The following is a 27,464-nucleotide window of genomic DNA, read 5'->3' as shown; positions in this document are numbered from 1 at the left end:
ATTTTTTTTTTCAACGTTTATTTTTGGGACAGAGAGAAACAGAGCATGAATGGGGGAGGGGCAGAGAGAGAGGGAGACACAGAATCGGAAACAGGTTCCAGGCTCTGAGCCATCAGCCCAGAGCCTGACGCGGGGCTCGAACTCACGGACCGCGAGATCGTGACCTGGCTGAAGTCGGACGCTTAACCGACTGCGCCACCCAGGCGCCCCTAGACTTTGTTTTAAAGTATATTTTGTCCAATGTAAATATTGCTACCACAGCTTTCTTTCCACTTCGATTTGCATGGTAAATGTTTTTCCATCCCTTCAGTTTCAATCTGCATGTGTCTAGATCTGAAGTGAGTCTCTTGTAGCAGCATATAGATGGGTCTTGCTTTTTTATCCATTTAGTCACCCTATGTTTTTTAATTAGAGCATTCAGTTCATTTACATTTAAAGTAATTATGATAGTTATGTACTTAGTGCCATTTTGCTACTTATTTTACGTTTGTTTTTGTAGTTCTTCTCTGTTCCTTCTTTCCTTGTTCTGTTCCCTTGTGGTTTGATGGCTTGATGTGATTGGTTTCCTTTCTCTTTATTTTTTATGTATCTATTACAGGTTTTGATTTTTGGTTACCATTAGGTTCAGATGTAACATCTTATGCATATAGCAGTCTATATCAGGTCATTTACATTTGAACTCATTATAAAATTTTTGTTCCCCCACCCCATGTTTTATGTATAAGATGTCATACTTTATATCCTTTTATTTTGTGAATCCCTTGACTGATTTGTATAGATTTTGTTGATTTTACTGCTTTTGTGGTTTAGCCTCCATTATGGTTTTATAAATGATTAATCTACTACTTTATTATATGTTTGCATTTGCCTATGAAAATTTTTCCTTTCATAATTTTCTTATTCCTGATTATGGCATTTTCTTTCCACTCAAAGAATTCCCTTTAATGTTTCTCATAAGGCTGCTTTAGTGGTGATGAGCCCTCTAACTTTTGTTTGTCTGGGAAACTCTTTGTCTCTCCTTTTATTCTGAATGATAATAAAGCTGAGTAGAGTATTCTTAGTTGCAGGTTTCTTTCTTTCAGTACTTTGAATATATCTTGCCACTCTCTTCTGGCCTGCAAAGTTTCTGCTGAAAAATTAGCTGATAGCCTTATGGGGTTTTCCTTGTATGTAACTCTTTTCTCTGGCTGCTTTTAAAATTCTCTCTTTATCACTACATTTTGCCATTTTAATTATTATGTGTCTTGGTGTGGACCTCTTTGGGTTAATTTTGTTGGGGACTCTCCGTGCTTCCTGGATCTACATGTCTGTTCCCTTCCCCAGATTAGGGATGTTTTCACTTATTCAAATTAATTTTCTGCCCCATTCTTTCTCTCTCTTTTTCTGAGATCCCCATAATGCAAATGCTATTACCTTTGAGGATGTCACCAAGTTTCCTTAACTTATTCTCATGTTTTATTATGCTTGTTTTCTTTTTTCTATTCAACTTGATTGCTTACCATTACCCTGTCTTCCAAGTGCTAGTCTGTTCTTCCACCTCCTCTAATCTGCTATCGATTTCTTCCAGTGTATTTTTTATTTCAGTTATTGAGTTCTTTATCTCAGATTGGTTTTTTTTTATATTTTCTCTCTTTGTTTAAGGTTTTACTGAGTCCATAAGTATGTTTATGACCATTACTTTGAATTTTTATCAGGCATATTGCTTATCTCAGTTTTATTTAGTTCTCTTGCTATGGTTTTGTCCTGTTCTTTTTTTGAACATATTCCTCTGTCTTCTTATTTTGTCAAGCTCTCAGTGTCTGTTTCTATGTATTAGGAAAGTCAGCTATGTCTCCTGATCTTGGAAAGTTGAGGCTCTATGAAGAAGAGGTCCTTAGGTGCCTTACAGCACAATGCTCCCTGTTCACCAGAACCAAGCACTTCAGAGATGTATACTATGTGGGCTGCATGCACCCCCCATTATGGCTGAGCTGCACTTAAAGTCTATTTTTTGATAAACATATGGAAATTTGTGAAAATCATCATAGCTTGATGAATTATCACAATTAGCTCTTCTGATGGCTGTGTAACCAGCCCTAGGTTAAGAATATGTCTTCAGAGGCTTCTTTATGCCCCACTCACAATCTCTCTCTTTCTCAAAGGTAACTACTACTCTGACATCTAATATAGCTAACTTTGCCTCATTTTTATCTTTTCTTTAAGTTTTTTTTATTTTTTTTGAGAAAGAAAGAGAGAGAGCAAGTGGGGGAGGGCCAGAGAGAGAGGGAGAAAGAGAATCGCAAGCAGGCTCCACACTGACAGCACAGAGTCTGATGTGGGGCTCAAACTCATGAACTGTGAGATCATGACCTGAGCTGAAACCAAGAGTTGCATGGTTAACCGATGAGCCACCCAGGTGCCCCTCATTTTCATCTTTATAAAAATGGAATCATGGATTATGTTGCTCAGTATGATGTTTATAAAATTATTTTTTATGTTTCTATGTGGTTTTGTTTATCGTCATTCTATATTATATTCGACTGTATGAATATACCATAATGTTCATCCATTCACAGTTGATGGGTATTTAGGTTGTTTCCAGTATTTGGCTACTAGAAGTAATTTTGTTATGAACATTCTCAGAGGTACCTTTTAGTGCAGAGTCATGCATGTTACCTAGGCATATTTCCACATGTATGCACATGTATGTGTTCAATTTTACACATGCATATGCTCAGTTTTATTAGTACATACTCTCCAAATAGTTTTTCAAGGTGAGTGTAATGATTTCCATTATCTTTATTAGAGTATGACAATTCCCATTGTTCCACATCCACACAACCTCTTGTTTTATCATCTTATAAAATTTTAGCCTTTTATGTGGTATATATATATAATGGAATACTACTCAGCAACGAAAAAGAATGAAATCTTGCCATTTGCAACAACATGAAAGGAACTGGAGTGTATTATGCTAAGTGAAATAAGTCAGTCAGAGAAAGACAGATATCATATGTTTTCACTCATATGTGGAAGTTGAGAAACTTAACAGAAGACTGGGGGAAGGGAAAGAAAAAATATATATAGTTATGAAGAGGGAAGAAAACCATAAGAGACTTTTAAATACAGAAAACAAACAGGGTGAAAGGGGGTGGGGGTGGGGGTATGGGAAAAATGGTGATGGGCATTGAGGAGAGCACTCATTGGGATGAGCACTGGGTGTTTTATGTAAGTGATGAATCGTGGGAATCTACTCCCAAGAGCACACCGTATGCACTGTATGTCAGCTAACTTGACAATAAGTTATATAAAAAAATAAAAATAAATAAATAAAAATAAAATAAAATTTTAGCCCTTTGGGTGCCTGGGTGGCTCAGTCGGTTAAGCATCTGACTCTTGATTTCAGCTCAGGTCATGATCTCACAGTTTGTGGGATCAAGCCCCGTGTCTGGCTCTGCTCGGACAGAGTGGAGCCTGGTTGGGATTCTCTCTCTCTCCCTCTCTCTTTGCCCCTCCCACTCCCCCCCGTCAAAATAAATAAATAAACTTAAAAAAATTTTTAGCCATTCTTTGAGCGTTCAATAATGTTCCATGGTGGTATTTTATCTGTAACTCTCTAATACTTTTCCTACATTAACTTTCAAAATTTTTGTATTTTTTCTTTTAGGCTTTGTCTAAACACTGCCCTGAAGACACTACCTTTAGGATACCCACCCAAGACTGAGTGATTCAACAAACCTCAAGAGGACAGAACCAGGTGCCAACAGAGGAGCATCACAGAATTGCAGGCACAGCCACCCTCATTTCTGGGCGAATATTCTACCACGAGTGCTGTTCCCTGATGAATCAGCAAGCCTAACAAACATTATCCTTTAATTTGCATAGTGATAGTAGTCCACCGGTGTTTCCAGCTGACACAGACACTCATTCATTTTTGAAAAAGTAGCATTTTCCAGCATCCTCGAATATCCAGAAGATATCTAAAACGTTTGGGCTTTGGTGCTTATTAATGAAAACCATGAAGTCTAAGGCCACTTTTGCTCAGAACCCAAATTGTACCATAATGATATTTCATCCAACCAAAGAAGAATTTAATGACTTTGATAAATACATTGCATACATGGAATCCGAAGGCGCACACCGTGCAGGCCTGGCCAAGGTGATTCCCCCCAAGGAATGGAAAGCCAGGCAGACCTATGATGATATCAGTGACATCTTAATAGCAACTCCCCTCCAGCAGGTGGTCTCCGGGCGGGCAGGTGTGTTTACTCAATACCATAAAAAGAAGAAAGCCATGACAGTGGCGGAGTATCGCCAACTGGCAAACAGCGGAAAGTATCGGACTCCGCCGCACTCGGATTTTGAGGATTTGGAGCGAAAGTATTGGAAAACCCGCCTGTACGATTCTCCGATTTATGGCGCTGACATCAGCGGCTCCTTGTTTGCGGAAAACACTCAACAGTGGAACCTTGGCCACCTGGGGACCATCCAGGACCTGCTGGAGCAGGAGTGCGGCGTGGTCATCGAGGGCGTCAACACACCCTACCTGTACTTTGGCATGTGGAAGACCACCTTCGCCTGGCACACGGAGGACATGGACCTTTACAGCATCAACTACCTGCACTTCGGGCAGCCCAAAACCTGGTACGCGGTGCCCCCGGAGCACGGCCGGCGCCTGGAGCGCCTGGCCACCGAGCTGTTCCCGGGCAGTGCCCGCGCCTGTGACGCCTTCCTGCGGCACAAGGTGGCTCTCATCTCGCCCACGGTCCTCAAGGACAACGGGATCCCCTTCAATCGGATCACTCAGGAGGCTGGCGAGTTCATGGTGACGTTTCCCTATGGCTACCACTCTGGCTTCAACCACGGCTTCAACTGCGCAGAAGCCATCAACTTCGCCACCCCGCGATGGATCGATTATGGCAAAGTGGCGTCTCAGTGCAGCTGCGGGGAGGCCAGGGTCACCTTCTCCATGGACGCCTTCGTGCGCATCCTGCAGCCTGAGCGCTATGAGCTGTGGAAGCGCGGGCAGGACCGGGCTGTTGTGGACCACACGGAGCCCACCTCGCCAGACAAGGGGGAGCTCAGCGCCTGGAGGGAGGCCCAAGCTCCCCGGAGAGCCCTGCTGGGCCTGAGGCACCTCCCACCCCGCCGGGCCACGCGCACCCCTCGGCCTGTGGCCGCTAGTGGTGGGACTGGCCGTCGCACCCCAATGTGCCTGGCCTCCCCACGCTCCTTGCCGGCCCAGAGTTCTTCCTCTGATGCCCAGTCTGGGCTTGTCCCCGCCTGCACTTCCCAGGAGGCTGGCCCCACCCGACCACCGACCCCGATTCCCTCTGCCCGAGATGTTCATCCCTCAATGGGCAGATGTGGTCCTGGTCGTCGTCCTCGGGAACAAGGGGCCCGGGGACCCAGCACCCAGGCCCGGGCCAAGAGGCGTCTCTCGGTGGGAACAACACACACAGCCCAGTACCCTGAGGCTCTGCCCGGTCCTGTGGATGAACCCTCAGTGGACAACCCTGTACCACTGAGCCCTGGGCTCCAGCAACCTGCGGAGGCTTCTGGGTACAGTTGTGCCCTTTTCCCCTAAGCCCAGGGGATAATGTTGTAACCTACTGCTCTTGTGTGTGGAGGCTCCTTGAGACCCACCACATTTACATCAGAGCTTTGGGCCAGCCTGCAGGTTACTGGTCTTCAGAGGCCAGTGATGTTGCCACTGATGCATTGAGTCCATGTTCTTTATCATGTTCGCCATAGTTTGTTCTTCCTGCCAGACTCTGGAGTGTCTTTGGACACTGCTAATTCCTGTGTTGCCAACTGAGGTTTCATCCACTAGACACTCTTGTGTCTCTGTAAGCTAGGTCCTGCTGAGGTCATGAGAGCATAATCTTCCCCAGACTCCTCTGGGCCAATGCTTCTGGGTTTTGATTCTCCTCCAATCTCCCTGCCTTTTCTCCAACCCTACCCCTTCCCCCCTTTCTTGCAAAACAAGGCCGTTTTGATCAAATGGGTCAGTAGAGACTCAGAACATAATTTATGATCTTTCTGAGTCTTGGATGTATTCAAAATGTGTTATGGCCAGTATTTGTTCACAAATGTATTAAAGGTAACCACAATGTTAAAATCTAAAATTTGTTTCTAATAAATATTGTGCGTTCAAATAATTGAGGGGTTGAGGTTTCTTTTCTGCACTTTTCTTGATAATTATATCAGAACATTTCAAGCAAGGCTGATTTTTGTTGGCTGGCTGCATTGCGTGATGTTGATGAGGAAGCAATTTGGCAGATGGTTATTGGGTATGAGCTGACCGGGTGGGTGAGGGGATTCGGCTTGCAGCCCTATCTTAAGGGTGACATGATGGAAGTCACCTGGTACTTTTCTGGGCAGTAGGACCACAGCTGCTGGGAGGTGAGCATGCAGGGGACCAAAGTGCCCCATCCCAAGACCTTCTCCCCAAGTCTGCACTGCGTTTTCAATACTTTGCATGGCCCATTCATTGACTCATCCCAGGAGACATGTGCACAAAGAAATGGACAAGAGAATTCTACTTGTTAACATGTGCTGTGAAGACAGGAAAGGGGTGGGATGCTGGAACACACTGGGCAGGGCTGGCCTAGGTTGGAGGAATCACGGAGAGTTTCATTGAGCAGGAGACCTCTGCCAAGACCCAACTAACAAAAAGGAAGCTGCATCCAGAGCTGATTTCCACTTAGAGGAAACAGTAAGTGGAATAGACCCAACATGGAACTTCTGTTTTCTCAGGAATGGAGAGGAAGCTCATTTGTGTCTGGGCATACAGAGGAAGAAAGAGAGAGGCAAGGTGTAGGGTATGAGGCCCTTGTAGCTCATGTAAAGTATCAGGGTTTTTTCACCTTGACAGGAGAAGGCATTGGAAGTTTGACACAGCCCTTGACATGCTGAGATTTATGGATTTAAGCAGCGAACTGAGTTGTGGTGTGACAATGTGGGGGCAGGAGTAGTTAGAAAGTCCAAACAATAGTGGTGAGAGTCAATGGTTATTTCGATGTCAGAATTGAAAATACACACGAGTGGAAAAACTCAGAATCAGTCTTGGAAATTGCAAGTGAGGGTTGGGTACAGAAGGAAACATTTCAGAGAAGCAAAGGGCCTCTCCCCTCCCTCCAGCTCTCCCCTAAGAACATCACGAAAGCTCTGGCATTGGAAGCCCCACGTACCCCCGAAGGCAAGAGTAATGAGAACATAGTGTTGGGTGGGAATTCTGATGCAGGAACATGTGTCTCATTCTACACCGTGCAGCTGGGCACCTTGGTCTTTCCTAATGTGACAGGAAATGGAAGTAGACTCTGGAATGCTGGGCTTGGGAAGCTGAGCTCAGGGACACCTGGTACAGTGGGTGACGGTGGGGGGGACGGGGGTGGGGGTGGAAGCCCCGGATGGAAGCGGACTGAAAGCATCTGGAAGAGAGCAGCCCTAGAGAGCAACTGGACCCACAGCGTATCTTACATAAGCAACGAAGACACTTCGGTGTAACGCATTACTGAGAGCTTGAGGGGTTTTTTTTGGTCCTTCAATTGAGATCAGTTGTGGATACAGCAATGTAGGGGAATGCAAGAATTCTGAAAATTTCAAGGGCAATCCCTGGCTCATGTTCCTATTTTAAATGTTAGGAATTGAGATTCTCATTATGTTTCAGGAATCTTACAAACTCTTCTCTGGCAGATAGATGTACCGGACAGCTTAGCATAAGCTCAAAAAAGGGTTGGGTCTTAAAAGGGAAGAAACAAAGCTGATTTCCAGAAAATATCGTTCCCATTGGCATTCCTCTTTTTCAGCCAGTTATTTTCACATATTTGTTTTAATTTGCCTTGCTCAATAAGGACAAGAAATATTAAGAATGTTGTTCAGCGTACTCAATAAACTTTTCTAAGCTTTTTAATGTTTGTTTGTTTGTTTGAGAGAGAGAGAGAGCAAGAGAAGAGAAGGGGCAGAGAGTGAGAGAGAGAATCTCAAGCAGGGTCAAAGCTGTCGGTGCAGAGCAGACACAGGACTCGATCTTATGAACCATGAGATCATGACCTGAGCCAAAATAAACAGACTGACGCTCAACTGACCGAACCACCCAAGTGCCCCTAAACTAGTCTTCTTGAAAGGACTGGGAGCCGAGGGTGGTATTGAAGGGGCTTCTGCAAGCAGTTTTATTCACAATCCTATTTCATTTCGTGGCGACACCCTCAGTGTAGACACGCAGTGTTGACTACTCTTCTCAGTAAAAGACACCCATCTCCAGCTGTCTCTCATGTCCACTAAGGTTTTCCTATGCTCAATCTTGGTAAAGCAAGGGGCATTTATCATAACAATTACATAAATTGCCACTTTTGTTCTCACTGCCATGATCTCTTCTAGACATTTCTTAACCTCTGAGAGAGAACAATGGTGAATTCAGTGTATATTCAAGTTTATAGACAAAAGTATATGCAGCCACAAGTAATATGGTGTGTGTGGTCTTATCAACTTATCCCATCACATTTTTATGTTTTATTTTTTTTAAGTTTATTCATTTTTGAGAGACAGAGGCAGAGCACGAGCGGGCGAGGGGCAGAGAGAGAGGGAGACATGGAATCTGAAGCAGGTTCCAGGCTCTGAGCTGTCAGCACAGAGCCCGATGTGGGGGCTCGAACCCACAGACTGTGAGATCATGACCTGAGCTGAAGTCAGATGTTTAACTCACTGAGCCACCCAGGCACCCCCGTTAGGTTTTAAAAATTCAATATTACATTTACAAGCTCTGAAGACTTTGCTTTATATAGGTCTTAGTCCAACAAATTAAACGAGATCTGTTGTCAATTTTTATCTTATTCAATCCCCTTCTGATGGACAACAGGATTATTTCCAAATCTTTGTGAATTCAAACAACGCTTTCCTGAACAGCTTTGTATAAAGAAATAGAAATACTATGTTGTATTTAATGATCATTTTCAACTTTCCTAGAATAGTCAGATTGGCTTCCAATTTATATCTCCACTAGCAGTGAGGGAGTTCTAGCTTCTCTATATCTTGGCCCATTCTTAAAAATCACATGCATTTATGCCTCCTAATATAAATGAGTAAAAACTAGAATCTCATTGTGTTTGCCTGATTGCTAGGAACTCTGCACATATTTTCATACTAGCCATTTGGATATAATTTGTTAATATTGCCTAATCTGAGGTTTTGCCCTCTTTGGGGGGCTAGGGGATTGTTTTGTTTTTTTTTTTTTTTGTAGTTTTTTGTTTGTTTGTTTTTTGCCTTTGTGGAGGTTTTGTGATATTCAGGATACTAATTCATTGTGGGGTTGGTGGTTTGTTTGTTTGTTTGTTTGTTTGTTTTTGGCATGATGACAATTTCCTAGAATGTAATTTTTAATTGTTTTTATATCGTTGAATTAGGGTTCTAAAGGTAAACTGAACCAATAGAATATATAGAGATACATATAAGAGGAGCTCTTATTATAGGAATTGGTTCACATGGTTGCAGAGGCCAAGAAATCCAGTGATTTTCTAGATTAATGTTCTGCAAGCCTGACAACCAGAAATATGGTGATGTAACTCAGCATGAGTCCAATGGCCTGAGAATCTGGGAGCCAATGGTAGAAGTCTGAGTCTGGGTCCCATCACACTTAAAAGTAAAAAAAAAAAAAAAAAAAAAAACAGTAAGGGTCTCTGGGTGGCTCATTTGGTTAAGCATCTAACTCTTGACTTCTGCTCAGGTCGTGATCTCGCTGTGCGCGAGACAAAAAAGCTGGGGCAAAACTGTACGCGAGTCCGGGGAACAAAGGACACATATGCTTTTTTAAGGAGACCAGGAGTAAGTTGGGAAGGCTCTTTTAAATTAAATGTCCACTGCAGTGAAGTGGGAGTTTCAAATGTGCTGGTTTTTCATTGGCTGAGCTGTTGCCCGAGATGAGGAAAGCACCTCTTCCTCCAGCTATTATCCAGTAGTAGCCACCTGCAAGATCAAGTCCACGTAAGGTTGAGTCTGTCTCTTCCTGTTGGGTCCGAAATTGACATGAGAGCTCCCCCTGCCAAAAGCTCCCAGCTCCACTTTGGCGAGGTTCTCCACCACCAATTTTCACTGGCCAAACACCTGGGAACCAGAGGCCCTACGTCTGATGTCCCAGGGCAGGCAAAGACGCTGTGTCAGCTCAAACCGAGAGGCTGCATTGGCCTTTCTTCTTCTTTCATTCTGTTCCAGCACTTGATGACTTGGATCAGCTCACCTGTGTGGCTGAAAGTGATCTTTACTCGGTTTACTGATGCAAATGCTAATCTCTTCCTGAGACACCCACGCAGACACACCCAGGAATAATTTCTTTAGCAGCTACTGTGGGCAGCTCTGAGCCCAATCAAGTCCATGCATAAAACTAACCATCAGAGTCATTACATTGGAATGAGTTAAGTATATCAGACACTGCCACCGTGGTGCTTTTGGTTCTTTAAGGCCTTTTTTTCCACCCTGAGTTCAAAAAGACAAATTCTTCAGTATGTTTTCTGTTAGTCGTCAAGCTCTGTTTTGATTCTTCAGCCTGCAATCCACCTCAAATTTATGTAAGTGGTGTGAGGTAGAGCTCTACTATTTTTTTTTTTTCCTCTCAAAAATAGTCCATTCTCCCCCACCCCCAGTTTGGTGTTCCCTCCCCATTATATAGAGATTCCCAGTAACACAGTATGCGTGTCTGGCCTCATCTATCTCGTCTACAGATGTGTTTGTTCATTGCAACTTATCACAGCCTCATAGTGGAGAAGTCAGACTTCTTTGTCCTCCTTTCAAGGAATAATCTCGGAGATTCTTTGAATATCTGACTCCACCACTTGCTAGATCTGTAACCTTAAGAAGTTTGCCTAATGTCTCCTTGACTCAGTTTCCTCACCCGGCCAACATGAGGATGAGGAGGAGGACTTCCTTGGAAGGGTCGTTATGAAAATTAAACCAATAATTCTAGGAGCGCCTGGGTGGCTCAGTCAGTTAAGCTTCTGACTGGCTTATGTCATGATCTCACGGTTTGTGGGTTTGAGCCCCTCGTCAGGCTCTGTGCTGACAGCTCAGAGCCTGGAACCTGCTTCAGATTCTGTGTCTCCTCCTCCCCTACTCGTGCTCTGTCTCTCTCTGTATTTCAAAAATAAATAAATGTTAAAAAAATTAATTATTCTATGCAGACTATTTTGAACATGTCTGGCATTGGTAATCTCCCTATGCGTTAGCTAGCTACTTTTTAATAATATATGCCCTATTAGTTGTAAAGAGGGACTTCTATTCATCAAAAGATATGAAAGAGAGCATGAAAAGGCAAATCAGGGAGAGGAAACAGATACCGTATTACTCATATCCAATGCAGAGATAATATCCAGAATATATAAAGAACTACTTCAAAGAAAAACTGACAACCCAGCAGAAAAATGGAGAAAATGCTTGATTAGGCACTTAACCAAAGAGCATATCCAATTGGACAATATACTAAAGAAAAAAATCTCTCTCCCTCTTTAGTGATCCCCTGGGAAACACAAATCATAATGGGATACTCCTGCACGGCCATCTGATTAGCTAAAATAAGAAGGCTGATAAATCATCGAAGGTTTGTGAAAGTGAGGAACCACAAGCATCCTCATATGCAGCTAGTGAGTGTGTAAATTGGTAAAAACTCTCCAAAAACAGTTTGGCAGGACAAGGTTTGAATTCACGTTCTGTGACCAAGAAAGTGATTTTTAGGTATGAATGCACGTGTGTGCTCCAATGAACGTGTGTGAGAATTTTCGGAGCAACACTGTAAGAGGCCAAGGGTGGAGGCGACTCAGAGGCCCCTCGACAGTGTAAACGTTTATATGGCTGAACCCACGACTGCCCTGAAACAGAACAGAGTCCCGCGATGGGCGACAACATCAAAATGATCAAAAAAATACACAGAAGGGTACATTAAGGCACACAAAGTAGGATTGTATTGATATGAATAAGGTTAAATAAAGTTTTCAAAAATGGGCACAATTTTAATTTTATGTTGTTTACCAAAATTACTACGCCCAGTGTCAGGATAGGATTAGTGTCAAAGGCAGTTGGGGCAGTAATACCAGAGGGGACGGACAAGTCACGTTCCTGGGTGTCTGGTGAGGTTTTATTTTCTTGACCTGGGTGGTGCTTGCTCTATAGTTATTTGTTAACAGAACATATAAGCTTTATACATTTCTGTAAGCACATAGTTCATGGTTTTAAAACATTAAAAGGAAACCCCCCCTGCTTTCTGTTCTAAAACTATTAAGACCTATAGTGATTCATGAAATCATTTGATTTGTGTTGTGTTTTGTAGACTGTTTGAAAAATCTAGATTATATTTCTAATATTTTTCATTTGAATATCACTTATTGGTGTCTTCTCTTGTTTATGTTATTTTATTATATTTAGTAATACTTTCCTTTTTTAGAACAGTTTTAGATTTCTGAAAAATCGAGCAGGTAGTTCAAAGAGTTCCCATTCCTCCCAACCCCTCCCACTCCCATTTCCCCCTAGTATTAATGGCTTCATTTCAATGATACATTAGTTCAATGAATGAATGAATACCAATGTTATTTACTAGAACTTCCTTGTTGTTCACAAAAATGCTTATATAGAAACTTGACAATTTTGGGGAGTAGCAGTCAGTTATATTGCAGGTTGCCTCTCTGTTGGAATTCGTCTTTATTTATGATTACCCTTGGAGGAAGATTACAGAGTTAAGTGCCATTTTTGTCACACTATATCAAGGGCAGATACTATCAACATAAGTTATGACTCTCGGTGTTGACTTGGCTGAAACCATGTTCATTTCACGATCTCCATTGTAAAATGACTATCCCCACCCCACTTGCCACTCTGTACTCCTGAAGGCAGTCAGTATTCACAGCCTGCATTCAGGCAGCAGACTGTTATCCTCACCTCCTTTAGAGTGGAGTATATGCAATGTATCTGGAATCTTCTGCAGGACAGATTTATTGGTCCTTCTCAATTTGTTAATCATTTATACCAGTGTGGACTCATAGATATTCATCTTATACCTTGAGTTGTCATTCAATAGCACTTTCATTATTTTGTTGGCCAGATTGTTTGAGTTCTGGCCATTAGGAGCTCTTTCCTGTGGTTCCTGTGCCCCTTTGTGGTGACTCTCAATGTCTTTATTGGTTTAATGGGTCCTTAATTTCAAGATTTGAAGAAGCTCCAGGCTCAGGTCATCCGTTTCCTGTCCCAGTCCTAGTAACTTCTTTTCCTTCATCAGATTTGCCACTTTTTTTTTTTTAATTTTTCCCTAAAAGTATCTGTTTTCTGGGACACCTGGGTGGCTCAGTGAGCTGTGTCCTGCCCTTGATTTTGGCTCAGGTCGTGATCTCATTGTTCCCGAAATCCAGCCCCTTTTGAGGCTCTGTGCTGACAACATGAGCCTGCTTGGAATTCTCTCTCTGCCCCTCTCCACTCACACTTCCTTTCTCTTCTCTTTCTCAAAATAAATAAATAAACATCTTAAAAGTATCAGTTTTTCCGTTTTATTAATCATCTTTATTTTTTCAGGTGTTCGTTTTCCCTTTCGTTTATTTATCATGGTATCATTATTCTGATTTTTTTTCCTTTTCTCTTGCATAATACCGTTTTGTTTTTCACTGAGTTGAACATACAAATCAATAGCATTTTATATGGATATTATTGTAGGCGTTATGTGGCTTCTAATTTTCAAATAAATATAGTTGTGTTCAGTTTTTTATTGCTGACTTTCAATTGTCTTTCACTGTGGTCAAGATTATGCTCAATATGTTGGTTCCATGGAAATGTTATTGCTATTTATTTTGTGGTCTTATATCAGTAATATTTTAAAAGTTTCATTATTTTTGAGGCAAAGAGAGAGAGGCAGAGAGAAAGAGGGAGAGAGAGAGAATCCCAAACAGGCTCCTTGCTGTCAGCACAAAGCCAACCAGTGGGGTTCACATTCACAAAACCGTCAGATCATGACCTGAGCCAAAATCAAGAGTGGGTGCTTAACTGACTAAGCCGCCCAGGTACCCCTTATATCAGTAAATTTTTATAAGTATTTTATGTGTATTCAAAAGCATTTTCCATTGTTATTCTTTGTGTGTGTGCTTTACTTCCCAGTGCTGTGTGGTCAGGCACATAAAGTACACCACTGTTACATTTTCCTAGTGAGTGTTTCTCTTTGATAACTCTCAACTTTCTTGTATCCTATAAATATATTTGATGTTAATTACAGGTATCTTTTGTTTAATGTTTGCATAGTTTGACTTTCCCACTCCCCATTTTCAGCCCTTAGTTTGCTTTGTTTAAAGATTGGTTTAAAAAAAACCAAACAAACAAGAGATTACACAAAGTCGGATGATTACTTAAGACCCCAGCCCCAGGATTCCGTTAGATGGGCGCTGATACAATTAAAATCAGCTACTGGCCGGGTATAAAGCCAGAGCCATCAGGACGTGAGCTGCATTTGGACGTGAGCTGCTAAGAGTAGTACAAGGTCTCTCCAGGCCCTGGAGTACCTTCAGCTGGAATCAGGATTTTGTTGGTGGAAGGTAGGTCGCTTTATTTGTGCTATTTGCTCTTGTGAGCAAGAGTTATTTTTCTGTTACAAGTTTAAGTTGCTGACTATAGTTTTATATATATTTCCATTTGAGAACTACACATTGGGACCTCATTTCCTTGGGTTAAAAGAAGGCAGTAAAAACAGTTTTATTTTTAGGGGTTCTTGGGTAGCTTAGTGGGTTAAGCGTCTGACTCTTGGTTTCAGCTCAAGTCACAACCTCAAGGTTCATGAGATTCAGACCTGCGTCGGGCTCTGCACTGATGGCTTGGGATTCTCTTTCTTTCTCTTTCTCTCAAAATGAATAAATAAACTTAAAAAAAAAACCAGTTTTACTTTTAAACTGTTTTCAGACTTGTGGAGTTAATATTCTTCTTAATAACTTCTTGGTAAAAATCATAGATTTTCAGGAAAAAGCCCTGCATTCAGCAGGCTGGTATCCACTAGAATTAAGACGGCTTCTAGAACTGGCTACTGGTTTCTAGAATTGGACTACTACCCCTGCATTAACTAGTTGCAGAATGCTATAGATATTTCTCTATGCTAACCTGTGTCTGAAAACTTTGTTGAACCCATCAGTTTTAATAATTTGTCTTTTAATGCAACATGATTAGGTTTTAACAAGATTGCTTCAAGTGTTTACCCATTAAGGTTGAGAACATCCGGTGTAAAATTAACATGAGCATTTATGTTCTGTATTTTGTTGTTTACATAAATCTTTGCTTCTATCATGGCACTTCTTTCCCTTTTTTAAAAAAATATGCATTTGGGGCGCCTGGGTGGCTCAGTCGGTTGGGCGGCCGACTTCGGCTCAGGTCATGATCTCGCGGTCCGTGAGTTCGAGCCCCGCGTCAGGCTCTGTGCTGACAGCTCAGAACCTGGAGCCTGTTTCAGATTCTGTGTCTCCCTCTCTCTGACCCTCCCCGTTCATGCTTTGTCTCTCTCTGTCTCAAAAATAAATAAACGTTAAAAAAAATTTTAAAAAAATATGCATTAAAATAATAAAATAGGTGTTGAGTTATTTCAAATATTTTTCTGCATGCCATCAGATGATAATTGTTCCATTTGATTTGTGAAGGTATTCAGTAATACTGGTAGTGTTTTTAAACCATCCTTGCAACACTTTATCATGATGTGGGTGGTTTTTTTTTTTTTTTAATGCCGTTTCTGGTAAAAATGGGATAAAATTTTATTGGAGACTTTTGCAACTTTTACCCTCAATACTGTTGGCCCTAAAGAGCGCGTATCCATTGTCAGTCCCTCTAGGTTTGGCTCCCAGGTTATGCTGGTAGCCTCACAAACAAACTGAATATCATAGTCTAGAAAATTTGTATGAGGCAAGAGTTAGAATCCACTTGTAAAATGGCGTATTAGGTTTTTATGGGTCATACTTAAACAACTTGTTTTATTTTTATTAAGTTTATTAGTATATATAAGTATTCTAGTTTTTTCTTGAACCCGTCTAGGATATTTGCACTTTTGAGAAAATGGTCCATTTTTAATTTTCAAAGTTAGTAGCGCCAAGTTATTTATAAAATTCAATTATAATTTAAAAACCCCTCTACTAGATGTTCTGCTGTACGTCCTCTTATCAAAATGTGGGCTATTTGTATTTTTCATGCTTATGTCTTTTCACTTCTAGTTGTCTTTATTAGAATCAGGTTTTGGTTTTGGTGATCACTTCTACTTAAGTTTATTTGTTTATTTTGAGAGACAGAGAGACAGAGAGAATCCCAGGTAGGCTCCAAGCTGTCGGTGTGGAGCCCGATGCAGAGCTCGGTCTCATGAATCACGGAATCATAACCTGAACAGAAACAGCGTAGGATACCTACCCCACCAAGCCCTTGGTGATCATTTCTATTGGGTAAAATGTTTCATTCGAAATTGTTTGAGCTCATATCGTTGTTTTCCTTTCCTTAATTTACCTTTGAGGTTAATTCACCCAGGGCTTCACTCATTTATTTACAAACTTGCTCCATTATTCTTCGTTCAGTTAGGTGTTTCTCTTTTTTCTGTCTCATGCTGCCCTCAATTCCTTTTTTTTTTTTTTAATCTTAACTTTACTGAGGTATAATTGACATTAAGAGTTGTGAAATACTGAAAGTGAACATTGTGGTGATTTGATGCATGTACACACATTGTAAGAGGATTCGCCCGTCGAGATGATTAATACAACAATCAGCTCACATATTTACTTTTTTTAAATGTATTTTTTGGTGAGAACGTTTAAGTTCTATTCTCATAAAATTTCAATTCTACAGCACAGTTTTATGAACTAGAGTCACCATGGTTTACATTAGATCCTCAGAACTTAGTCATCTTATACTTGAAATTTTGTAGCTTTTTACCAGCCTCCCCCTATTTTTCTCACCCCCAACCCCCAGGAACTGCTATTACATTCTGTTTCTGTAAGTTTCACTCTTTTTTTTTTTTTTAATTTGTTGATTCCACACATAAGTGATACCATGCAGTATTTGTCTTTCTCTATCTGGTTTATTTCACTTAGCATAATGTCTTGAGGTCTACGTTGTCCCCAAAGCCAGATTTGCATCTTTCTCAGGACTGAATGGTATACCCTTGTGTGTGTGTGTGTGTGTGTGTGTGTGTGTATCACATCACATCTTCTTTTTTTTAATAGGGAGGTTGAGAGTTATTTTTTTATTAAAGATTAATGAACATATAGTATTATACTGGTTTCAGATGTACATTACAATGACTCAACAATCCTTTTTCAAAATAAGTTTATTGTCAAATCGGCTTACATACAACACCCAGTCCTCATCCCAACAAGTGCCCTCCTCAATGCCCATCACCACTTGCCCCTCTCCCCCACACCCCATCAACCCTCACTTTGTTCTCTGTATTTAAGAGTCTCTTATGGTTTGCCTCCTTCCCTCTCTGTAACTTCTTTTCCCCCTACCCTTCCCCCATACGTTATGTTTCTCAAGATCCACATATGAGTGAAAACATATAATATCTGTGTTTCTCTGACTGACTTATTTCATTTAGCATAATACCCTCCAGTTCCATTCACATTGCTGCAAATGGCATGATTTTATTCTTTCTCATTGCCAAGTAGTATTCCATTGTGTATATAAACCACAATTTCTTTATCCATTCATCAGTTGATGGACATTTAGGCTCCTTCCATATTTTGCATATCATTGAAAGTGCTGCTATAAACGTTGGGGTACAAGTGCCCCTCTGCATCAGCACTCCTGTATCCCTTGGGTAAATTCCTAGCAGTGCTATTGCTGGGTCATAGGATAGTTCTATTTTTAATTTTTTGAGGAACCTCCACACTGTTTTCCAGAGTAGCTGCACCAGTTCGCTTTCCCACCAAGAGTGCAAGAGGGTTCCTGTTTCTCCACATCCTCGTCAGCATCTAGAGTCTCCTGATTTGCTTGTTTTAGCCAATGACTCAACAATTCTATGCATTACTTAGTGCTCATCATGGTAAGTGTGCTCTTTAATCCCCATTACCTATTTCACCCATCTCCCTACTCACCTCCCTTCTGGAGACCACCAGTTTGTTCTCTGTATTTAGGAGTCTGGTTTTTTGTATATCTCTTTTTCCTTTGTTTGTTTATATGTTTTGGTTCTTAAATTCCACATGTGAGTGACATCATATGGTATCTGTCTTTGACTTATTTCATTTTACCACAGTTCACTCACTAGGTCCATACACATGGTTGGAAATGGCAGGATCTCATTCTTTCTTACGGCTGAGTAATATTCCATTGTATATACACCACTTCTTCCTTATCCATTCATTAATGGATACGTACTGGGGTGCGTCCATATCTGGCTATTGTGAATAACGCTGCAGGAAGCATGGGGTACAGACGTATCTTCGATACTGTTTTCAGTTTCCTTCAGGTATATACCAGGAAGTGGATTGCTAGATATCATATGGTAGCTCTATTGAATTTTTTGAGGACCCTCCATACTATTTTCCATAGTGGCTACATCAGTTTACATTCCTACCAACAGTGCAGTTTTTGCACTGAAATTCCAATTTGAAGTTAACGTCGCTAGACTGATTTTGTTTATTTTGATGCTACGTTAGTGTTTCTTTTGTCATTCCTTTATTTTCATATATTTTGTGCTCTTTCCTTTAGATTTAGCCTTCAAACTTTCTCGAAGAGGCTCTCTGCTCCAGTGAGGTGAGGCGCCACGCATGCACTGAGGCAGGTGCATCAGGAGAAGCCTCAGAGACGCGCGGCTCCAACTGAGGAAGCCTCAGAACCGCAGGCTGAGCCAGGACTTGGTGCAGAGGGCGTGCGCTACTGGGAAACACTCTATTTCCTTCCAGCGCGAGATGCTGCCCAGAGTGGCATCCCCCACCCCGTGAACAAGCAAGCCTGGAAGAGATATCACTTCACTTGTTTAAAATTTCAAGTCCCAACTACTGCCTCACTCACATGACACAGCTTTTTTTTTTTTTTTTTTTTTTTTAAATAAAGAAAGACTAGAGAAGGTATTATATTACCCCCCTGCTTCCTTGGGTATCTAAAACATACCTGAGACCCCAGGAGTCAGTTACTTATTACATTGCAGCCATGAAGCAGCCTAAGAACCCAAGTTATACAATCATGACCTTTCACCCAACCACGGAAGAATTTAAAGATTTCCCTAGGTATATTGCGTACATGGAATCCAAAGGGGCACACCACGCAGGCCTGGCCAAGGTGATTCCCCCCAAGGAATGGAAAGCCAGGCAGACCTATGATGGTATCAGTGACATCTTAATAGCAACTCCCCTCCAGCAGGTGGTCTCCGGGCGGGCAGGTGTGTTTACTCAATACCATAAAAAGAAGAAAGCCATGACAGTGGCGGAGTATCGCCAACTGGCAAACAGCGGAAAGTATCGGACTCCGCCGCACTCGGATTTTGAGGATTTGGAGCGAAAGTATTGGAAAACCCGCCTGTACGATTCTCCGATTTATGGCGCTGACATCAGCGGCTCCTTGTTTGCGGAAAACACTCAACAGTGGAACCTTGGCCACCTGGGGACCATCCAGGACCTGCTGGAGCAGGAGTGCGGCGTGGTCATCGAGGGCGTCAACACGCCCTACCTGTACTTTGGCATGTGGAAGACCACCTTCGCCTGGCACACGGAGGACATGGACCTTTACAGCATCAACTACCTGCACTTCGGGCAGCCCAAAACCTGGTACGCGGTGCCCCCGGAGCACGGCCGGCGCCTGGAGCGCCTGGCCACCGAGCTGTTCCCGGGCAGTGCCCGCGCCTGTGACGCCTTCCTGCGGCACAAGGTGGCTCTCATCTCGCCCACGGTCCTCAAGGACAACGGGATCCCCTTCAATCGGATCACTCAGGAGGCTGGCGAGTTCATGGTGACGTTTCCCTATGGCTACCACTCTGGCTTCAACCACGGCTTCAACTGCGCAGAAGCCATCAACTTCGCCACCCCGCGATGGATCGATTATGGCAAAGTGGCGTCTCAGTGCAGCTGCGGGGAGGCCAGGGTCACCTTCTCCATGGACGCCTTCGTGCGCATCCTGCAGCCTGAGCGCTATGAGCTGTGGAAGCGCGGGCAGGACCGGGCTGTTGTGGACCACACGGAGCCCACCTCGCCAGACAAGGGGGAGCTCAGTGCCTGGAGGGAGGCCCAAGCTCCCCGGAGAGCCCTGCTGGGCCTGAGGCACCTCCCACCCCGCCGGGCCACGCGCACCCCTCGGCCTGTGGCCGCTAGTGGTGGGACTGGCCGTCGCACCCCAATGTGCCTGGCCTCCCCACGCTCCTTGCCGGCCCAGAGTTCTTCCTCTGATGCCCAGTCTGGGCTTGTCCCCGCCTGCACTTCCCAGGAGGCTGGCCCCACCCGACCACCGACCCCGATTCCCTCTGCCCGAGATGTTCATCCCTCAATGGGCAGATGTGGTCCTAGTCGTCGTCCTCGGGAACAAGGGGCCCGGGGACCCAGCATCCAGGCCCGGGCCAAGAGGCGTCTCTCGGTGGGAACACCGCACACAGCCCAGTACCCTGAGGCTCTGCCCCTCCCTGTGAATGGACTCTTCATGGTCAATCCTGAACCACTGAGCCCCAGACACCAGTTTTATGCTGAAGCTTCTGGGTGCTGTTGTGCCCCTGATCTTCAACCCTTAGGGCCTCCATTGGATCCTGAGAATGCGATGCACCCTGGCCCTTGCCTGCTATCCCTGGACAACATCACAATCAATTTCTCTGAAAATGTCCCACTGACTTGCCCCAATGTCACTGGGACTCAGAGAAGATTCCCCAAGGACTCTGATGGGGATTGCAAGGCCCCTGTGAACCTCCCTGTGGTTGTAATGATGGACCACACTTATGCCTCTATGAATCTGACCCCAGCTCCAGTTGCCAGACCTTCCTGCACCCCTGACTGTGATCCTCTGGGTTCAAGTCTGAGGCAGTTGCCCTCTTTGAGCCCTGGGATGTGTTCACCACCCATGGAAGATCTCCAGCCTTTGAGCTCATGACTATTGAAGATTTTGCCCAGTATGGCTGTATCTGACCCTCAACCCCAGGAACCACAGAAGCTCTCAGGCCCACAACAATTCTGTGCTGGGCCTGTCCCAGAGGTGCTTTATTTTCTAGAAAAGACGCATCCCCAAAGATGCCAGATACTGTCTCCTGCTATGACAACCAGGATGCCCAGGGGCTCCCAACAGCTGTTGTAGTACATTGTAGTACTTCTCAGGGAATCTCAGCTCACTCCTGAGCATGGAAAGGTATTTGGTCTGTGCGTTGGCCTAGATGTCATGGTGCTGCTTGTTTGTGATATCGCCCTAAGGATATTTCGCCCACAGTAATTTGGGGCAACATTGGGTGATGCTGAGAATCGTAGCCCTTTCATCCCCATATTGTATCTGGGCCTCTGAATCATGATGCTGGCTTCCACTGGACATGCCTCATGCCACTGCTCATGTTGAAACTAGACCTAATTGAGTCTGTCAGCCAATTCTGCCTCAGGGATCTTTGTAACTTTATTTTCTTAAAGTTGCATCTGCAAAGCAAGGAAAGTCTAAAATCCTTAACATATATTTTCAGTATCAAGATTATTTATGAGATACCTTCTTAAAAACAAGACAACAGGTCCTAAATGGAGTGTCTTATGCTAAATGCCATGTCACTAAACAGAGACTTCATTTGTGTTTAAATGGAGAAATGGAGGCTTCATCCAGTTAATCAGGAATCATCTGATCAGTATCAGTTAGGTTATCTGCTGATAGACTGCTTCCATCCTCTAAAGGAATGTAACCCCCATAATCAACTCAATTTTTTTTTGCCTAGTATAATTTCCTTCTTCCTCTTCCTTTCTGCCTATAAAAGTCTTTCATCTTGGAGCTCCTTTCTATTGGCTAGATCGGACGCTGCCTGATTCGAATTGATTTTTTGCTCAAATAAACTTTTACAATTTTTACTCTGCCTCCAGTTTTCTTTGAACAGTCTGAAACAAGAGTGTCTAGAAGAGTTAATAGTGAAAGAACAAGCAAAACAATACCAAGTAAAATACAAACAGAAAATAGGGGTCATAGATCTTTGTATCAGACAGATTAGACTCAAGGGCAAAAGGTACACAGAAAGGCTTTTTATGATGCCTATGGCTAAATTTCACCCAGAAAATACAGCAGTCATGAATATCCATGCAACTTTGACAAAGTATAAATTACTTTCTAGATGAAAGGTAAATTGAAAAACATAGCTTAAAAAAAAGTTGAGAGAATCGCATTAAAATACGAGAATTTAAGTTACCATAGTTATAATTTATAATAATAATAATAATTTATAATAATAGGCATTTGGTCTTCATCCCTGCCTCTGGTATAGAGCTCCTAAAACCCTTGGAATCTCCTAAGAAATACGAGTGGTAAGGTGTCTTTTGTTGTGTTAATGATGCAATTTTTGGAAAGTCCCAAGTCACCTTAATGTGACTGACCAGAGGAATCAACCTTGTGAATGGATGGTTGGAACTTTCACTCCCACCCCCTTGACCTCCAAGGGAGGGGAAGAGAGACTGGAGGTTGAGTCAATCGCCAATGGCCAATGATTTAACCATTCAGGCTTATGTAATGAAGCCTCCCTAAAAGCCTGAGCAGAGTGGGTTTGGAGAGCTCCTAAGTCCGTGAACACCTTGGGGTGCTGGGAGAGCCGTGCGCCTGGAGAGGGCCAGGAAACTCTGCACACGTTCCCTCTACCTTGCCCTGTGCGTCTTTTCCATCCGGCTCTTTCTGAGTCCTATCCTTTCATAAAAAATGGAGATCTAGTAAGTAAAATGTTTTCTGAGTTCTGTTAGCCATTCTAGTGAATTAGTCAAACTGAAGAAAGGGGTTGAGGCAGCCTCTGATTTATAGCCAGTTGGTCAGAAGTATAGGCAAGTACGGGGTGGGGTGCAGGGGTTGGGGGTGGGGGAGCGTGGCAGTCTTGACCCTTCAACCTGTAGGGCCTGACACTATCTCCAGGTAGATAGCTTCAGAAATGAGCTGAATTCTCAGACATGGTAGTGTTCTGAGCATTGGTGGTGGTGCTGGTGTGGGGAAACTGGAACACATTGTAATTGGATGTTCAGGACCCCTTCTACCTTACTTAGTGCAAGACAGAAAAAATGGACAAACTTAATGATGTTGAAAACTTAACATTAACAATAAAGGCAGACTTATGAACCTGGTAATAGACAATACTTGCTTTTGTGAAGTGCCAATGGATCAATCGCAAAAACTGACATATATTAGTGTGAAAAAAACCAATAAATTCCCTAAACAAAGAAAAAAATCAAACAGTAATTATCATGCAATAAAACTAGAAATTAATTTTAAAAACATTTTTTTAATGTTTATTTATTTTTGAAAGAGAGAGAGAGAGCACGAGTGGGGTAGTCAGATATAATATATAAATATATATAAATATATATAATATATAAATATTATATATAAATATATATTATGTATAATAAATATTATATAATATATATTTATATATATAATATATAATATATATAATATATAATATATATTTATATATAAATATTATATATAATATATATTATATATAATATATATAATATATATTATATATATAATAGTCACATGTTATTTATGAACACTTAGGCAAAAGTTTTGAATTAAAAATTAGCTAAGACAGTGTAACTATATTATAAAAATAACCCAATGACTAAATGGGATTTATTGCAGGAGGGTAATGACAGTTTAAACTAAGAAAATCTGGTAATATAACTTACCTAATTAATGGATCCAAGAAGAAAAGTTGAATGACAATTTTCATAAATGTTGATATGCATTTGACAAAATTCAACACTCAGTCTTGTTTTATTTATTTATTTATTTATTTATTTATTTATTTATTTATTTAATTTGAGAGACAGTACACATGTGTGTGAGCAGGGAGAATGGGACAAAGGGAGAGAGAGAAACTTAAGCAGGCTCCATGCTCAGCATGGGTCTTGATCCCACAACCCTGGGATCATGACCTGAGCTGAAATCAAGAATCAGATGTTCAACCGACTGAGCCACCCAGGTGCCCCTCAGTCTTGTTCTAAGCACACCCCCATGTAAGAATCAGTGAATAACAATTCCTTAAAATGAAAACATTGTCTCTAGCTGGTTAGCTATTTTAGCCCCAAAGCCAACATTTTACTTAAGGTAGAAATATTTGAGACATTTCTACCAGTAATTAAAATAGAGTTAGAGGTATTTTTTTTTTATAAATTTTTTTTTCAACGTTTTTTATTTATTTTTGGGACAGAGAGAGACAGAGCATGAACGGGGGAGGGGCAGAGAGAGAGGGAGATACAGAATTGGAAACAGGCTCCAGGCTCCGAGCCATCAGCCCAGAGCCCGACGCGGGGCTCGAACTCCCGGACTGCGAGATCGTGACCTGGCTGAAGTCGGACGCTTAACCGACTGCACCACCCAGGTGCCCCAGAGTTAGAGGTATTAACCAATGCAAAATATTAGAACTGTAAGTGATGGAAGATAAGTGATAAAATTACTTTTTTTTTTTAAGTAGGTATGATTAAATACCTGGAAAACCCAAAGAGGAAGCTAGTTAAAGTTTTCTTTTTTTTCCTCTTACTCTTCCCTAGCAGGGCTCTGTGCAGCCCAGATTTTAATTCTTGCAAGAAGTCAATCAAAATTTTGTTGTTCATCTACAATGAGTAGCAAAAAGGAGAGAACTTAGAGAGCCCAACATTTGGGGATTTTCAATTAGCTAAAAAAAATTGCTGGGTATATATTATGCAAACTGAAAGGATAGTCAGCATTGGTTAAGAATTCTTAAAGTCAAGATTTTAGAAAAGGTGAGATCTCAGGGTGACTAACTTGGGGCGAGGATAAAGATCATTTAATAAAAGGGAGGAGGTGAAGGAACTGAGTGATCAGTTTGCTGAATGATGTTAAGGAAACTCTTGTGACCAGGGCACCTGGGTGGCTCAGTGTGTTAAGCTTCTGACCCTTTTTTATGTTTATTTTTATTTTCTTACTGTTTTATTTATTTTTGAGAGACAGAGAGAGACTGAACTGAGCAGGAGAGGAGCATAGAGAGAGGGAGACACAGAATCTGAAGCAGGCTCCAGGCTCTGAACTGTCAGCACAGAGCCAGACATGGGACTTGAACTCATGAACTGTGAGATCATTGCCTGAGCCAAGGGCGGACACTAAACCAACTGAGCCACCCAGGCGCTCCAAACGTCTAACTCTTGATTTCGGCTCCTGTCATGCATGATCTCACAGTTCTGTGAGATCGAGCCTCGAGTCAGGCTCTGCGCTGTCAGCCTGGGATTTTCTCTCTCTCTCTTTCAAAATAAATAAATACACTTAAGAAGAAAAGAAAAGAAAACTCTTGCGACCTTTTATGCTTTTCTTGTTTACTTCAGTGGTCGCCCACACGCAGCCAGTACAATTGCTCCTGAACAACACGGGTTTGAACTTGGAGACTCCACTAATACATGGATTCGTTCCGAAAAATACAGTACAGTACTGGAAATGAGTTTGCTCTTCCTTTTAACTCTCTTAATAATATTTTCTTTACCCTAGTTTACTTTATTGTAAGAATTCGGTACATAAAACAACACAAAATACGGGCTAATTGGCTGTTTATGTTATCAGTCAGGCTTCTGGTCAACAGTAGGCTATTAGTAGTTGAGTTCTGAGGGAGTCCAAAGTTATACACAGATTTCAGCTGTGTGGGGGCATTATCACCTCTAACACCCGAATTGTTCAAAGGTCGGCCGTATTTTAAACTTGCAGCTGTTCGCAGAACTTCCATTTTATCATTCCTCTCATTTTTGGCAGATGACCTTAATCCCTACTTCCTGATGAAGGTTCCAAAGTGATCCCAGACCTCTCTCCTCTGAACTCCTGTAACACTCGGTAACACTTTATTGAGCACAGACAATATGCCAGGAGCTGTAGGCGCCAAGCATCAAGGTGAGCGGTTCATTTAATGTACAAAATCACCGTATTGTCATTCTCATCGCATAGATGAAGAAATAAAATTATGGAAAAGTTGGATACAATGCTTGAAGTCACCATTTAGTGAATATTAGGGTCAGTATTCAAATTGAGCTTGTCAGTTAGTGCTAATTCTGCACTTGTCTTAACTTCCCCATGGGAATAAACATCTTTTCAGGAAGGTCTAAGACTTGACTCATTAATGGAGTGTTCTCCATTAATCCTATCTCGATAACTTCAGCATTGTAGTCACTCAATTCATGTTGATTTGGGTCAATGATTTAGTGAAATCATCTAGCTAGTTTTCCCTCTTTCCTGACTAAAAGTTTCTCTACATCCTTGTTTCTACCTTTTTTGTGGCTTTCAATTTTAATTCTATCTTGAATTACAGTGAGGAGCCATGGGATTGGATTAGCATATGGCTGATTTAATTAAAACGCTATTATTGGAGGGCACCTGGCTGGCTGAGTCAGCAGAGCACGTGACTCTTGATCTCAGGGTCTTGAGTTCAAGCCCCTCTTTGGGTGTAGAGCTTACTTAAAAAATAAAAATAAAATAAGTAAAATGTTATTGGCTTATCAGCCCATTCCTTTTCATTTTGAGGATGGCTCCATTAAGAAAGCACTTTATGCGGCTGGGATTGTCTCATTTGAAATCAGGATTTCGGATCAGTGTAAGATAGGTTATATATTATTCTGTTCTTTTTTTCTTGTTAAATGTGTGAAGTTGGTAGAAAGGAAGAACTTTCTCTGTTACAGGTTTAAAGCTTCTGTTTTTCAGTTGTGGGACCAGTTTTATTTTTACATTGGAAATCTGATAGGTAGAGTTTCCATTTCTCCTTGATTAAAAATGAATATATATAGGGGCGCCTGGGTGGCTCAGTCAGTTAAGCATCTGACTCTTGATATCAGCTCAGGTCATGATCTCGCGGTCATGGGATCAAGCCCAACTATGGGCTCAGTGCAGAACGTGCAGGCTGCTTGGGATTCTCTCTCTCCTCCTCTCTCTGCTCCTACCCCATGCATGCTCTTTCTCAAAAAAAAAAAAAATATATATATATATATATATACACACACACACACATATATTTAGTTATTGTCTCATGGGTGGTAACTAGTTTTGCTATGTTGTCATGTTCAAAGTTTTAAAGACAGATTTTTATCAGGTAAAGTCTTCATTTTATGGGGAACTAAAGGAATAGACCAGAGTTGGACATGAATGATTTTGGAGGATACTGAAGGAGTAGATAAGAACAGTGCTGAGAGGATTCAATTTTTGATGGCACAGGTAGAGCCATCAATCCATGCTGCTTCATTGTGAGGTTGCATTCAAGGGAGAAAACATATTTCTGGATCTTAGAAAATGCTCACGTGAAATCAGGATCGCATATTATTGGACAGTTGCCTGTTTACTTCCCCACCCTTGTTCTTAGAAACAAACAAATAAATGTAAAAGAG

General features: G+C 42.0%; 2 protein-coding genes across 3 annotated transcripts in view; both read left to right on the top strand.

The window, feature by feature from the left end:
• The window catches only part of KDM4D (lysine demethylase 4D), a 34,579-nt gene extending 28,439 nt beyond the window's left edge, over positions 1-6,140 (top strand). For both annotated transcript variants that reach the window (XM_043579900.1, XM_043579901.1), the window contains exon 3: positions 3,647-6,140. In XM_043579900.1, coding sequence (XP_043435835.1) covers positions 3,989-5,566 — 1,578 coding nt within the window. In that variant the 5' untranslated portion in view covers positions 3,647-3,988 and the 3' untranslated portion in view covers positions 5,567-6,140. The remainder of the gene's footprint in view (positions 1-3,646) is intronic.
• A 12,233-nt stretch (positions 6,141-18,373) lies between these two features.
• LOC122484222 (lysine-specific demethylase 4D-like) lies at positions 18,374-21,053 on the top strand. The gene is made up of 3 exons (XM_043582224.1): positions 18,374-18,418; positions 19,075-20,847; positions 20,943-21,053. The coding sequence occupies exons 1-3, from the start codon at positions 18,374-18,376 to the stop codon at positions 21,051-21,053; spliced, it is 1,929 nt and encodes a 642-aa protein (XP_043438159.1).
• Positions 21,054-27,464: the final 6,411 nt, after the last annotated feature.

The sequence above is a fragment of the Prionailurus bengalensis genome, chromosome D1 (assembly GCF_016509475.1).
Source record: "Prionailurus bengalensis isolate Pbe53 chromosome D1, Fcat_Pben_1.1_paternal_pri, whole genome shotgun sequence".
Classification (NCBI taxonomy): domain Eukaryota; kingdom Metazoa; phylum Chordata; class Mammalia; order Carnivora; family Felidae; genus Prionailurus; species Prionailurus bengalensis.
This window is presented reverse-complemented; position numbering and strand designations above follow the sequence as displayed.